Below are 16,767 nucleotides of genomic sequence, written 5' to 3' on the forward strand. Positions count from 1 at the left end.
TTGTGGAGCACGGGCTCTAGGCGTGCGGGCTTCAGTAGTTGAGGCACATGGGCTCAGTAGTTGTGGCTCACAGGCTCTGGAGCGCAGGCTCAATAGTTGTGGCGCACAGGCTTAGTTGCTCCGCGGCATACAGGATCTTCCCAGACCAGGGCTCGAACCCGTGTCCCTTGTGTTGGCAGGAGGATTATTAACCACTGTGCCACCAGGGAAGTCCCTGGACCAGATGATTTTTAAAAGTCCTTCTAGCTCAAAATTGTTTGATTCCAAGTCCCACACAAGAAAATAAGTTTAGAGGTTAGGTAATATACTACTATTATATAAAATATATAATAAAAATTCATTCATAATTCTAGCTGGTAATCCTTTTATTCCTTCAGGTTGTAAGTACTTTTAACTTTATAATAGGAAGTGTAAATGATATAGAAACAGAAAATCTAAATTAAGTAGCAGAGATACAAGCATTAAAAAGCATTAACCAAAATTTTTTTATGGTAAGTACTACCTTTATTTTAAAAAGTTATACATGCTAGAAAAAAGCATAAATGATGCATGTAAACAATTGTTTACCAAATACTTATTTTTTTTCCTTATAAAGGTGCAAATGATCTTTAAATGTAAACACAAATGTTGCCAAACATTTTTGTAGTGAGGGGAGGGAGAAGAAGGTTATTCCTTATGGTTGTGGTTAAAGTCTTTTTCAAAGCTTTTACTGCAAGATACATTGAAAAAATTGGTGTATGATCACAATAACAAAAACACTTTAACCACTGAAATCTGTATTCTTCTTTTTCCTTAAAAATGTTAACTTTTTACCAGAAAGTGCAATTTGAGAGTGGTGGTAATAGTGGCTTTATAGAATGAGGATAATGATATATAGTTTTTATAAAAGAACCAAGATTTTATCAATTAAATGCCTCAATTGATTTTATACTCGTTAGCATACTATTTCATGAACTGAAGAATTCATTCCCTTGGAGGCTGTGATTACAGGTAAGCCTCAGCTTCAGCAGGCCTGAGCATCAAGTGTAAATTGCATAACAGTATTCACTGCTGGGGAGAGGCCATTTCTCCCTGCTGGTCCTTAGTAGCAATAGGAAATAGAAAGTAAAGTTGCTTCAGTCAGTAACGTTTTTGAGCAAAAACTTGCAGAGTTACACGTGATTCTACTGGGGGATTCTCAAGACAGTATATGAGAATCATATACTGTTTTTGTAGAGGCACTGAGCAGAGCTCTAGATCTAGCAGGAACTCTAGAAAAAAAGACTTTATAGTGGCAAGCAAGTCCATAAGGAAGGAAACAAGATGTGAGCTTCCACTGATGAAAACTTTGGCATCTGAGTCCTGGTCTTATTGATTTAATATTCCTTTTGAATTGTTCTAGTTAAATGAGATGTTTGTTCTGTTTTTTAGATTTTTAAGTCTTCTGGTGCTTACTGCAAGAATGATGCCTAACTAATACACCTTGCATACCTATCTTTGTCACTGATAAGTCCCTGTAAGTAGTGGAGTCTTGTGGATGGAGTGCTTAGAACTGACAACTAGATCCCATATAGACCTCTTCCCTTATTAGTAGTTTCAAACTTAATCAGTATCTTAAAAATAAGGTTTTACTGCTTGAAATGTGTTTTTTTTTTTTGTCTTTCCTTTTTTTCTCTTTTGGTGGGAGGAAGGCTAAATCCCAAAACAAAAAACCAAAAACCCAGCAACAAAAATCCCATGATAAATTAAAACCAAAAATAAATATTCTTCTGCACAGAACTGAAAATTATTGTGCAAAGGTGGCGTCTTGCAGGTGAAGTACTTTCAATGTATCTGTATTTCCACATGTTGAGGCACTGGCAAATAATAAAATTTGTTTAGTGTATTCTAGAGCTGTACAAAGCTCCAAAGTCAAAGCTCTCCACAATACAGAGGAGCAAATGCATGACTGTCTTCTATATGGTCACCATATATGGGATTCACAATGTGTCATTTTTATAACTCCTACACCACCTCCAAGCCGACGGTAATTCATCCCGCCATATAACCTGCAAAGAAAGAAACACAATCAGATTTCTAAATAGAAAAAGCACTATTTCTTCCATAATGTAGATGTTAATAAAACACAATTCTTTGTTTTATATTACAACTAATATTTTTAGCTTCATACATCTCTTCCAAAGAGTAGGAGCTGGAATTGAGCACTGGCAAGTAGCAGAATTATTTCAGACATTGACTGAAATTCTCTGACTTTTAGGACACTGTTTTAAGAGAGCACCATATCCATTTTGCCTTGTAACTTTATAACTCTACATGTAGACTGACTTATAACAAATACACAGAATCACATATTCTACATTTTTGTGTCTAATTTTGACCCTGGCTATAATATTTTCCCACCCACATTTTGCTTTTGCCTAAACTTCAGTGATTTATTTCTATCCTTTTGTTTTGTATGTACTCTTAGAAGTCTTCTCAAACCCTTTATGGAACAAAGCTGGATATGATTAAATAAAGTCTGCATCTAGTTTTTGATATGTGAAAAAGATCATCTTCAAAATTAAGGATTTCCATGGAAAAGAATATTAGATCCTCTGTCAACTGTAAGTATTGATTTTAAATTGGCTTTAAATTTGGGATATGTAACTACAAAAATTTATATAGTAATCCCTCAACAGATGGTCCTTAAGAATTTCATGAATATTACTTGGTCAAATATTACTAACATATATTAGTAATAGTTACTGAGAAACAAGTCCTTACATAGGATGATAGTCATTAAGTGGCAGAAATAAACTTGGCTGTCTTCCCAAATTATGCTTACCCAGATTCCCACTAAAAATAGAAAGCTGTATATGGAAGAAAATACACCATAAGTGAGAGGCTCCTATTCATGAAAACCTGCCATTCTCTTTCCCTTAACCTCTATTAGGTTTTGCTGAAATGTTACCTTTTCAGTGGGGCCTCCCTGGGCTACCTTTTAAAGTGGATAATCCTCCCTGGACTCCCTGCCTCTCTGCTATTTGCCATAGCACTTCCACCCCTGGTATGGCACTATCTCCCTCGTAATGTCAGCTCCAGGCGGGCAGGGAATTTTGTTGTGTTCACTTTTGTATTCCCAGGGTCTAGAGCACTCAGTAAATCTTTACTTCATGAAAAAGGTTGTGAAAATGTGATGTATTAGCAAAAAGTGCTACAGTGTTATTAGTCTGACTTTTAGTATTGTGACCACTGAGCCATGCAGAGCATGAGAGAGATGCAGAATCCAAAGAATGTCATTCAGATATCTGTCAAAGTTGTGGCTTTCCCTGTTTCCCAGAGATGAAGACTATAAAAAGAACCCAGTAAATTCATTAGTTGAATCTTATATACTAATGAAAAAAATCTGGGTGATAGTTACAGGCTCAAAATTAGAAAATGTATACTCAGAATGCAGCAGGAATGGACTACAAGACTTCCCCTTCTGGAATATAAAAGTGACTATAAAAGACGTCAACTTATCTTTCATAGTCATGAGAAAAATCTTTCAGAATGTCTTCTGCCTCAGATACCATATCTAGACTGCTATCTGTGGTTTATGTGCAACCTCAACCACTGAGATGGTTACCCCAGACGTGTTTAGGCAAATAAGCCCAATTCTCTGAGAAAGAACTGCTTAGAAGGTAAAACTTTTTTTTTCAAAGCTAGTATTTAAAATAGATATTAGTATAGATATAAAGTACCTCAAACCCATACTATTAATATTTTATATTAAAAATGAGAATTAACTATATATTTGACCTTTTAAACTTATAGTGTTTAAGAGACTTTGGCATATTAGAGCATCTATCAGATTAGTTTTGTCAATCAAGCTTAAAATGTGTGATTGAGCAAAGATCAAGTTTAAAATGTATGACTGAGCAAAGATTTAGACTTAGGATTTTAAGTTGAAAGGTTTAAGAGAATTTTGCTACATTTGTAAAAGTTTTTGAATATTTAAAATAAATGCAAGAGTCACCCAATTTATGTGAATTTATAAGAACTACTTAAGTATTTAGGAAGGATTTGTTAGACAATTAAGGATTTAAAAGCAAAGTAAAATTAAGCCTATGAATACAGCTTAACTTAAACTCTCCTAAGTAAGATGTAGCCTCCTTGCTAAAAGTGACTGTTACAATTTACTAGACATTAAAATAGAGTAATAACATATTTAAATATTTTTAAAACTCAAGAAAAAAATCAGTTTTAAAATGAAATAAAATATTATTTTTAAAACGGTAACTGCAATTTGTTTTTCCTGGGCATAAAAATTGCAATGACAGATTGACAGCCAAAGGTCTAGGTTCTAATTCTAACTCTGTCACTAACTTGCTTAGGCAGGTCTCTTTATTTCTCAGTGCTTTAGTTTCCTCAGCTGAATGTGACGGAGCTAGAGGGGAGATTGTTTTTTCTGTTTTTGCTACCTCCAATTATAAAACTGGACAGTTACCAAAGAGAGGAATTTTGTAAGATGTCAGCCACTTTAGAGCAATGAAGTAAAAATAAGCCATCGAATATGGGTAACTTTGAGCCCTTTTCAAAGTACTGCAAGAGGTAATTCAGTATACTGACCATCTTGATTTTGATGGTCATGTTTTATCTCAAGCCCATGATTTTCAAGTCAGCAGTGAGGTGATTTGCAACATAGCTTAAAGGTTACCTCCATGTATTGGCATCAGGATCAAAAACTTCAATGGTCTTCAAGTACGTTGTGCCATCAAAACCTCCTACAGCCATGAGCTGTCCATTCACTACTGCCAGGCCAACCTATGGGACCAAAACACAGTGGCTGCTGAAGAAGCTGCTCTCTATTAGATATGGATGAATCTATATATCCAATCCAATCCAATATCAATGAATTTGAGTGAAGTTAGATAAGGGAGTAGATAAGACAGGGCGATGCCTTTCAAAGAAGCAACTGATTACAAGATAAATCATAAGATGCAAACTATTGTATATAGAATGGATAAACCACAAGGTCCTACTGTATAGCAGAGGGAACTATATTCAGTATCCTGTGATAAACCATAATGGAAAAGAATATTAAAAGAGAATGTATATATGTATAACTGAATCATTTGCTGTACAGCAGAAATTAACATAATATTATACATCAACTATACTTCAATAAAAGTAAATAAATCATAAAAATAATTCTCTAATTAAAGATATGATTGGATATAAGGTATTTAACTTCTTGAGATAATAGTAATCAAAAGAAATTAACTTTTTTTTCCAGTACAAAAGTGACGGGTTGTTTTGCCTATACAGTGCATCTCCTCACTGTCCCATTGTATTATACTTTACAGATCAGACTTCTCCTGCACAGCCCTCTCTTGGTGCTTTTGCTTTTCAAAGTTTTCAGTAGCCGGGCACTTACTCCACTACGGCGGGATGTCATAGCCACCACTGGAGACCACTGGTTAGTTCTGGGGTTGTATCTCTCAGCACTGCTAAGCTCTGTAGTGTCATCTCTGCCTCCTACGGCATAGATCATATCCTGATACACTGCACAGCCTAGGTGTTTCCTCCGGGTCCCCATAGGGGCTATGGTGTGCCATCTGTTTTCCTGAGGATTATAACGCTCCACTGCAGGGAAAAGAAAAACCAGTAAGTGACCATGCAATCATTTCCTTTCACCTCTAGTTTTCTTCATAGCTACTTCACTTTGTGATAACATATATTTTCAATAAGCAATCTGATTTTTGCTTCTGAGAAGGAATCATCTACCTTTGGATAATACTACTATATTCTCATCAGGGACTGATTTCTTTTAGGTATGGTTGATGGAAGGGGCATGTGTTGGAGTCAAGGTACCTAGTTCTAGTTCTGGCTATATGACTCATTAGCTACGTGACTCGTGGCATCTCTCCTTATCTTTAAATGACAGGATAAGACTATAAACCAGTTTATAAGTTTTTATTTATTTTTAGATTATAATACAGAGGATTTTATTTGTTTTTTAAGGAAAGATGGTTGGGGGAGGGAAATAATATTAAGAAAATAGTTGTTTTATTCATTATAAATTCCTAGCAACTTGTGAAATGAAGGGAGAAAGAAATACTTTGGGAATATACTAGTAGACTATGACTGCAGAAGGAGCTGAGGAAGAGCTAACAGTTGAACTCTCCTAGAGGGAAAATAATTTTCTTAATAAATGATAGGATAACATGAACTTTTTATACTTTTTGTAAGGGGACTCTCCTAAGAAAAAATGTATTGGTTTGGGGAAACCAGACTGACTTTGGAAGGAACTAACCTGTGTTGAGTGGAGATGTCCCATCAGAGCCACCTACAGCGTATAAGAACCCTCCTAACACAGCCACAGCCACGCCTAGTCTCCTAGTACTCATAGAAGCCACCCGAGTCCACTTGTTCTCCTTCGGATCATACCTGCGGTAAGAGAAACCAAAGACTGCACGCATGTTTTTATTAAGTGAAGCCTTTTCCATAAGGTATGAAATTATGTTAAAGATATGTTAGATACATAGATTTGCTAAGGTCAAATGTACAGAGAGAATCTAACATTTTTACATAGTTATCAGTACTCTGACTTATGAACTGGGGCTAGAACTCTGAAAACTACATTTCTCCTTTGCCAAGCTGGCTCTCTACTAGACTCTGCCAAAAGGAAGGACTAGACACTTTCTGTTTGCTTGCCAACCCTGTCAATATTGTCTCAACATTGGCCTTTCACTCTGACAGTAGCAGTTAATTTCAGTTTCTAGACTTTTTCTGGCACTTCCAAAGCTAGCCTTGTTGGGGGTTTCAGTCACAGCTCTGTGAGGCAGCTCCTCTGAGCTCCTGAGATAACAGTACCAGTGTTCTGGTTATCTGTGCTGTGTAACAAACCACCCCAAAACTCAGTGACTTTCCACAATAATTATTTTACTAATTCTTATGTTTCCAGGCATCAGGAATTTAGGAAGGGCTTCACAGGGAAGTTCTGGCTCAGGTGTCTCATGTGGTTGCTGTCAAATTGTGGCTAGAGCTGGAACAGCCAGGTGCTGAAGCAGCTGGGCGCTGGCTGGGCATGTCTCCATGTAGCCTCAGGGTCTCTCCATGTAGGCTAGTTGGGCTTCCTCTCAGCATGGCGACCTCAGACAGCTGAAGGCTTCAAAGGTGAGTGCCCCAAGAGTTACAAGTGAAAGATGTATCATCTTTTATGACCTAGCCTCACAAGTCACATAGAGCTACTACCATATACTGATAAGCCAGCCCAAATTCGAGGGGAGCAAACACAGACCTCATCTCTCAGTGAAGAGTTTCAAAGTCAGATTGTATGAAGAGCATGTGAGATGTCAGGTATTGTAACCATTTTTGGAAAATACAGCCTTCCAGAACCAGCCAGGCAGATAACCCTCCATGGAGATGTGAGTCACAGCTGTTCAGGGCACCATCTCCTCAGGTGCTGATGGTCCTAGTTCTATGGGACCTCTCCTCCAAGCTTCTAGGCTCTAATAACTCTAATCTCTTTCCTTGTCTTCCCAGACCTAGGGTTCCTACAGTTACTTCAGTGTCCTTTTTTCTTTTTTTTTTTTCCAGCCCTTCAATATGTGCTAGCCAATTTTTTTTTTTTTTTTTTTGCAGTACACGGGCCACTCACTGTTGTGGCCTCTCCCGTTGCGGAGCACAGGCTCCGGATGTGCAGGCTCAGCGGCCATGGCTCACAGCCCCAGCCTCTCCACGGCATTTGGGATCTTCCTGGACTGGGTCACAAACCCATGTCCCCTGCATCGGCAGGTTGACTCTCAACCACTGCGCCACCAGGGAAGCCCTAGCCAATTTTTTAATGTCAAATTCTCTTTACTAAAATAGCTGATATGGTTTCCATTTTTTTTAACTGAGCCCTGATTGATAAATTATTGGTGTTCAGAAATAAATATGACAAAAATCACTTGGAATTGTGCTGGGCATTTTATTACATAGGTGAAAAATTCTGTTAGTATATTAAATATTGTATAGCAAACTATATCAATCTTACAGGATATAAAATAAATAATACTAAAAATAGCCCTTGTTCTTAAGAAGCAAGCTGGGGAGACACAGCACATTCTTAAGGAAAAACCTCCAAACAAATTCTGAGAATGTAGTAACTCACAGAGATGAAAGAAGCAGAGATATAAGTGCTGCAGAATGGAGGCCCTGGAGAAAGGTTATGGTTAGTCAGTAAAGGTATCCTGAGGTTCATGCACTTTGAATAAAGTTTATTTTTCATCACTTTTAGAAAATTCTCAGCCAAATATTCTGTCTTCAAATATTGCTTCTGCTCTTATTGCTATTTTCCTTCTGGGACTCCAATTACATATGTGTTAGTCTATTTGTGTTCCCTGAGTTCCTTATGGTCTGTTCTTTACATTCTGTTCTTCTTTTTGGATATTTTCTATTAATCTGACTTTGAGTTTACTAACTCTGTCTTCTGCTGTGTCCAGTCTACTTCTACCTTGTCTATTTAATCTCATTCAATGAGTTCTTCATTTTAGATACTATATTTTAGAAATGTACATCTTATTTTTAGATTCCAATCCTATATTAAAATTCTCCAACTTTTTACCCATTGATCTTTTTCTCTATTTTATTCAATGTATTTATTATACTTATTTTAAAGTCTTTTTCTGTCATCTCCAAATATGGATTATCTATAAGTCGGCTTCTGTTGTCAACTTTTTCTCTCAATTATTGGCCATATTTTTCTGTTTCTTTATATGTCTCATATATTTTTTTATTGTATGCTTGGCATTATCATAAAATAATGGAATCCTAGAAACAGAAATTGATATTATACCCCTGTAGACAACACCTATGCCCCAAACAATGGATTCACTCTTTCTTATATTAGGCAGACACGGTGAAATGTTGAACACCTCAATCCAATCAGGAATTAAGCTTTACAATCCACAGATTTAATGCAATCCCTATCAAATTACCAATGGCATTTTTCACAGAAATAGAACAAAAAATTTTACAATTTGTGTGGAAACACAAAAGACCACGAATAGCCAAAGCAATCTTGAGAAAGAAAAATGGAGCCAGAGGAATCAGACTTCCTGACTTCAAACTATACTACAAAGCTACAGTAATCAAAACAGTATCGTACTGGCACAAAAACAGAAATATAGATCAATGGTTCAGGATAGAAAGTCCAGAGATAAACCCATGCATCTGTGGTCACCTAATCTATGACAAAGGAGGCAAGAATATATAATGGAGAAAAGGCAGTCTCTTCAATAAGTGGTGATGGGAAAACTGGACAGCTACATGTAAAAGAATGAAATCAGAACACACCCTAACACCATACACAAAAATAAACTCAATGCAGAAAATTATAAGACACTGATGAAAGAAATTAAAGATGATACAAATAGATGGAGAGATATACCATGTTCTTGGATTGGAAGAATCAATATTGTGAAAATGACTCTACTACCCAAAGCAATCTACAGATTCAATGCAATCCCTATCAAACTACCACTGGCATTTTTCACAGAACTAGAACAAAAAATTTGGCAATATGTATGGAAACACAAAGACCCCGAAAAGCCAAAGCAATCTTGAGAATGAAAGAAGGAACTGGAGGAATCAGGCTCCCTGACTTCAGACTATACTACAAAGCTACAGTTATCAAGACGGTATGGTACTGGCACAAAAACAGAAAGATAGATCAATGGAACAGGATAGAAAGCCCAGAAATAAACCCACTCACATATGGTCATCTTGTTTTTGATAAAGGAGTCAAGAATATACAATGGAGAAAAGACAGCCTCTTCAATAAGTGGTGCTGGGAAAACTGGACAGGTACATGTAAAAGTATCAGATTAGATCACTCCCTAACACCATACACAAAAATAAGCTCAAAATGGATTAAAGACCTAAATGTAAGGCCAGAAACTATCAAACTCTTAGAGGAAAACATAGGCAGAACACTCTAGGACATAAATCACAGCAAGATCCTTTCTGACCCACCTCCTAGAGTAATGGAAATAAAAACAAAAATCAACAAATGGGACCTAATGAAACTTCAAAGCTTTTGCACAGCAAAGGAAACCATAAACAAGACCAAAAGACAACCCTCAGAATGGGAGAAAATATCTGCAAATGAAGCAACCGACAAAGGATTAATCTCCAAAATTTACAAGCAGCTCATGCAGCTCAATAACAAAAAAACAAACAACCCAATCCAAAACTGGGCAGAAGACCTAAATAGACATTTCTCCAAAGAAGATATACAGACTGCCAACAAACACATGAAAGAATGCACAACATCATTAATCATTAGAGAAATGCAAATCAAAACTACAATGAGATATCATCTCACACCAGTCAGAATGGCAATCATCAAAAAATCTAGAAACAATAAATGCTGGAGAGGATGTGGAGAAAAGGGAACACTCTTGCACTGCTGGTGGGAATGTGAATTGGTACAGCCACTATGGAGAACAGTATGGAGGTTTCTTAAAAAACTACAAATAGAACTACCATATGACCCAGCAATCCCACTACTGGGCATATACCCTGAGAAAACCAAAATTCAAAAAGAGTCATGTACCAAAATGTTCATTGCAGCTCTATTTACAATAGCCCGGATATGGAAACAACCTAAGTGCCCATCATCGGATGAATGGATAAAGAAGATGTGGCACATATATACAATGGAATATTACTCAGCCATAAAAAGAAACAAAATTGAGCTATTTGTAATGAGGTGCATAGACCTAGAGTCTGTCATACAGAGTGAAGTACGTCAGAAAGAAAAAGACAAATACCGTATGCTAACACATATATATGGAATTTAAGAAAAAAAATGTCATGAAGAACCTAGGGGTAAGGCAGGAATAAAGACGCAGACCTCCTAGAGAACGGATGAGGTTATGGGGAGGGGGAAGGGTGAGCTGTGACAGGGCGAGAGAGAGTCATGGGCATATACACACCAACAAACGTAGTAAGGTAGATAGCTAGTGGGAAGCAGCTGCATGGCACAGGGATATTGGCTCAGTGCTTTGTGACAGCCTGGAGGGGTGGGATAGGGAGGGTTGGAGGGAGGGAGACACAAGAGGGAAGACATATGGGAACATATGTTTATGTATGACTGATTCACTTTGTTATAAAGCAGAAACTAACACACCATTGTAAAGCAATTATACCCCAATAAAGATGTTAAAAAAAAAAAAAACTCAAAATGGATTAAAGACCTAAATGTAAGGCCAGATACTATAAAACTCTTAGAGGAAAACCTAGGCAGAACACTCTCTGACATAAATCGCAGCAAGATCTTTTTTGATCCACCTCCTAGAGTAATGAAAATAAAAACAAAATAAACAAATGGGACCTAATTAAACTTCAAAGTTTTTGCACAGGAAACTATAAACAAAACGAAAAGACAACCCTCAGAATGGGAGAAAATATCCAAAATACACAAACAGCTCATGCAGCTCAATATCAAATAAACGAACAACCCAACCAAAAAATGGACGAAAGATCTAAGTAGACATTTCTTTAAAGAAGACATACAGATGGCCAAGAGGCACGTGAAAAGATGCTCAACATCACTAATTATTAGAGAAATGCAAATCAAAACTACAATAAGGTATTACCTCACACCATCAGAATAGCCATCATCAAAAAATTACAACAATAAATGCTGGAGAGGGTGTGGAGAAAAGGGAACCCTCCTACACTGTTGGTGGGAATGTAAACTGGTACAGCCACTATGGAGAAAGTATAGAGGTTCCTTAAAAAACTAAAAATAGAGCTACCATATGATCCAACAATCCCAGTCCTGGGCATATATCTGGAGAAAACCATAATTCAAAATGGTTCATGCACCCCAATGTTCATTGCAGCACTATTTACAATAGCCAGGACATGGAATCAACCTAAATGTCCAACAACAGATGAATGGATAAAGCAGATGTGGTACATATATACAATGGAATATTAGCCATAAAAAAGAACAAAATAATGCCATTTGTAGCAACATGGATGGACCTGGAGACTGTCATACTGATGGAAGTAAGTCAGACAGAGAAAGACAAATATCATGATATCGCGTATATGTGGAATCTAAAAAAAGGCTACATATGGACTTATCTACAAAACAGAAATAGAGTTACAGATGTAGAAAATAAACTTATGGGGCAGAGTCAAGATGGCGGCAGGGGAGGACACGGAGTTCACGCCTCCCCACAACTAGGGCACTGGCCGGACACTGGTAGGAGACCTCGATGCCCAAGGAGATGGGAGGAACCCCTGAGAGGCCGGGTAGGACGTGGAGGGAGTAAGGGGGGATGAGAAGTGGAGGCCAGACAGGACCGGCGCCCCTGAGGGGTGGCTGGAAGGGGGAAGGGGTTCTCATACTTGGAGGAACGCTTGGGGGGCTTGGAGATCAGGGGGAGCAAGTCTAGCGTTTCCCCTGCCCAATCGGGCCCCGGGAAGCCTGCAGGGTTCCCGGGCCAGGTCCTCTGCCCTCTGAGGCCCCCTCTGGGCCATGCTGGTCCTAGGGGCGTAGGAGGGAGGCAGGGGGAGAAGAGGAGAGGAGGACAGGGTGGAGCCTTCTTTTTTTTTTAATTAATTAATTAATTAACTTAGTTTTGGCTGTGTTGGGTCTTCATTGCTGCACACAGGCTTTCTCTAGTTGCGGCGAGCTGCGGCTATTCTTCGTTGCAGTGCGTGGGCTTCTTATTGCAGTGGCTTCTCTTGTTGCGGAGCATGGGCTCTAGGCTCACGGGCTTCAGTAGTTGTGGCACACGAGCTCAGTAGTTATGGCTCACAGGCACTAGAGTGCAGACTCAGTAGTTGTGCCGCATGGGCTTAGCTGCTCCATGGCATGTGGGATCTTCCCGGACCAGGGCTTGAACCTACGTCCCCTGCATTGGCAGGTGGATTCTTAACCACTGCACTACCAGGGAAGCCCCGAAGCCCTCTTTGATTGGAGAATCGGGGAGGCACAGAGGGCATTTCCCCTGCACACTTGCCCCCGGAAAGCCTGTTGGGCTTCCTGGTCTGGTCCCCTGCCTTCTGGGGCCCCCTCTGGATCTGTGGGTCCTAGGGGCATAGGAGGGAGGAGGGGGGGAAGAAGAAGAGAGGCCAATGGGGCAGGGCCCTCCAGGGATTGGAGGATCGGGGGGAACTCGCCTAGCGTTTCCCCTGCCCTCTCGGGCCCAGGGAGCCTGCTGGGGTCCTGGACCTGGTCCTCCACCCTCCAAAGCCAGAGGCACTCCTGGGTCACTGCTGCTGCACTGAGCCTAAGCCCCCACCCTCCCAGGGCCTTATCCGGCCCTGTGGGACCTAAGCATAGGCCCCACCTACCACCTAAACCCCACCCCCCAGAGCCAAGGCCTTTTCCGCTTTTTTTTCCTCCTTTTTACTATTGTGGTTCTGTTTTACCTTCTGGTTGTTGTTTCATCTATATTTTTATTTTTTTATTCTTTCTAACAGAAATAAACGAAATAGAAACAAGTAAAATAGCAAAGATCAATAAAACTAAAAGTTTGTTCTTTGAGAAGATAAACAAAATCGATAAACCTTTAGCCAGACTCATCAAGAAAAAAACAGGGAGAGGACTCAAATAAATAAAATTAGAAATGAAAAAGGAGAAATCACAACTGACACCACAGAAATACAAAGGATTATAAGAGACTACTACAAATGACTATATGCCAATAAAATGGATAACCACGAAGAAATGGACAAATTCTTGGAAAAGTACAATTTTCTAAGACTGAACCAGGAAGAACTAGAAAATATAAACAGACGTATCACAAGTAATGAAATTGAAACTGTAATTAAAAAGTTTCCAACAAACAGAAGTCCAGGACCATATGGCTTCACAGGTGCATTCTATCCAACATTTAGAGAAGAGATAACACCGATCCTTCTCAAACTCTTCCGAAAAATTGCAAAGGGGGGAGTACTCCCAAATTCGTTCTATGAAGCCACCATCACCCTGATACCAAAACCAGACAAAGATACTACAAAAAAAGAAAATAACAGACCAATATCACTGATGAACATAGATGCAAAAATCCTGAACAAAATACTAGCAAACAGAATCCAACAACACATTAAAAGGATCATATACCATGGTCAAGTGGGATTTATCCCAGGAATGCAAGGATTCTTCAATATACGCAAATCAATCAATGTGATACACCATATTAACAAATTAAGGAATAAAAACCATATGATCACCTCAATAGATGCAGAAAAAGCTTTTGACAAAATTCAACACCCATTTATGATAAAAACTCTCCAGAAAATGGGAATAGAGGGAACCTACCTCAACATGATAAAGGCTGTATATGACAAACCCACAGAAAACATCATACTCAATGGTGAAAAACTGAAAGCATTTCCACTAAGATCAGGAACAAGACAAGGATGTCCACTCTCACCACTCTTATTTAACATAGTTTTAGAAGTCCTAGCTATGGCAATCAGAGAAGAAAAAGAAATAAAAGGAATATAAATTGCAAAAAAAGAAGTAAAACTGTCACTGTTTGCAGATAACATGGTACTATACATAGAAAATCCTAAAGAAGCCACCAGAAAACTACTGGAGTTCAATGAATTTGGTAAGGTTGCAGGATACAAAATTAATGCACAGAAATCTCTACCATTCCTATACACTAACAATGAAAAATCAGAAAGAGAAATTAAGGAAACACTCCCATTTACCATTGCAAAAAAAAGAATAAAATACCTAGGAATAAACCTGCCTAAGGAGGCAAAAGACTTGTACTCAGAAAACTATAAAACACTGATGAAAGAAATCAAAGATGACGTAAACAGATGGAGAAATATACCATATTCTTGGATGGAAGGACCAATATTGTGAAAACGACTATACTACCCAAAGCAATCTCCAGATTCAGTGCAATCCCTATCAAACTACCAATGGCATTCTTCACAGAACTAGAACAAAAAATTTTATAATGTGTACAGAAACACAAAAGATCCTGAATAGCCAAAGCAATCTTGATAAAGAAAAATGGAGCTGGAGGAATCTGGCTCCCCAACTTCAAACTATACTACAAAGCTATAGTAATCAAGATAGTATAGTACTGGCACAAAAACAGAAATATAGATCAATGGTTCAGGATAGAAAGCCCAGAGATAAACCCATGCACATATGGTCACCTAATTTATGACAAAGGAGGCAAGAACGTACAATGGAGAAAAGACAGCCTCTTTAATAAGTGGTGCTCGGAAAACTGGACAGCTACATGTAAAAGAATGAAGTTAGAACACTCCCTAACACCAAACACAAAAATAAACTCAAAATGGATTAGAGATCTAAATGTAAGACCAGACACTATAAAACTCTTAGAGGAAAACATAGGAAGAGCACTCTTTGACATAAATCACAGCAAGATCTTTTTTGATCCACCTCCTAGAGTAATGGAAATAAAAAGAAAAATAAACAAATGGGACCTAATGAAAACTAAAAGCTTCTGCAAAGCAAAGGAAACTACAAACAAGACGAAAAGACAACCCTCTGAATGGGAGAAAATACTTGCAAATGAATCAATGGACAAAGGATTAATCTCCAAAATGTATGAACAGCTCATGCAGCTCACTATTAAAAAAACAAACAACCCAATCAAAAAATGGGCAGAAGGGGCTTCCCTGGTGGCGCAGTGGTTGAGAGTCTGCCTGCCGATGCAGGGGACACGGGTTCGTGCCCCGGTCTGGGAAGATCCCACATGCCGCGGAGCGGCTAGGCCCATGAGCCATGGCCGCTGAGCCTGCACGTCTGGAGCCTGTGCTCCGCAGTGGGAGAGGCCACAATGGTGAGAGGCCCGTGTACTGCAAAGAAAAAAAAAAAAAATGGGCAGAAGGCCTAAATAGACATTTCTCCAAAGAAGACATACAGATGGCCAAGAGGCACATGAAAAGATGCTCAACATCACTAATTATTAGAGAAATGCAAATCAAAACTACAATGAAGTATCACCTCACACCATCAGAATGGCCACCATCAAAAAATCTACACACAATAAATGCTGGAGAGGATGTAGAGAAAAGGGAAATCTTTGGCACTGTTGGTGGGAATGTAAATTGATACAGCCACTATGGAGAACACAGTATGGAGGTTCCTTAAAAAAACTAAAAATAGAACTACTATATGACCCAGCAATCCTGCTACTGGGCATATACCCTGAGAAAACCATAAGTCAAAAGGACACATGTACCCCAGTATTCACTGCAGCAGTATTTACAGTAGCCAGGACACAGAAACAACCTAAATATCCAACGCTAGAAGAATGGATAAAGATGTGGTACATATGTACAATGGAATATTACTCAGCCACAAAAAGGAATGAAATTGGGTCATTTGTAGAGATGTGGATGGACCTAGAGTCTGTCATACAGAGTGAAGTAAGTCAGAAAGAGAAAAACAAGTATCGTATATAAATGCATATATGTGGAATCTAGAAAAATGGTACAGATGAACCTATTTGTAGGGCAGGAATAGAGATGTAGGGCAGGAATAGAGAACGGACATGTGGACACAGCACGGGAAGGGGAGGGTGGGATGAATTGGGAGATTAGGTTTCATATAAATACATTACCATGTGTAAAATAGATAGCTAGTGGGAACCTGCTGTATAGCACAGGGAGCTCAGCTCGGTGCTCTGTGACGACCTAGATGGGTGGGATGGGGGGAGGGGGTGGGATGGGGGGAGGGGGTGGGAGGGAGATCCAAGAGGGAGGGAATATAGGTATACACATAGCTGATTCACTTCATTGTACAGCAGAGACTAACAACAT

At 38.8% G+C, this 16,767-nt stretch overlaps 1 protein-coding gene across 1 annotated transcript in view; it reads right to left on the reverse strand.

Moving 5' to 3' along the window:
• Positions 1–659: 659 nt before the first annotated feature.
• Positions 660–16,767, reverse strand: part of KLHL20 (kelch like family member 20) — an 80,207-nt gene continuing 64,099 nt past the window's right edge. The window contains exons 9-12 of the mRNA XM_082832788.1: positions 6,257–6,390; positions 5,378–5,586; positions 4,658–4,764; positions 660–2,027 (exon numbers count right to left, since the gene is read on the reverse strand). Coding sequence (XP_082688914.1) covers positions 1,943–2,027; positions 4,658–4,764; positions 5,378–5,586; positions 6,257–6,390 — 535 coding nt within the window. The 3' untranslated portion in view covers positions 660–1,942. The remainder of the gene's footprint in view (positions 2,028–4,657; positions 4,765–5,377; positions 5,587–6,256; positions 6,391–16,767) is intronic.

This window comes from Leucopleurus acutus (genome assembly GCF_964270905.1).
Source record: "Leucopleurus acutus genome assembly, chromosome: 2".
Taxonomy (NCBI): Eukaryota; Metazoa; Chordata; class Mammalia; order Artiodactyla; family Delphinidae; genus Leucopleurus; species Leucopleurus acutus.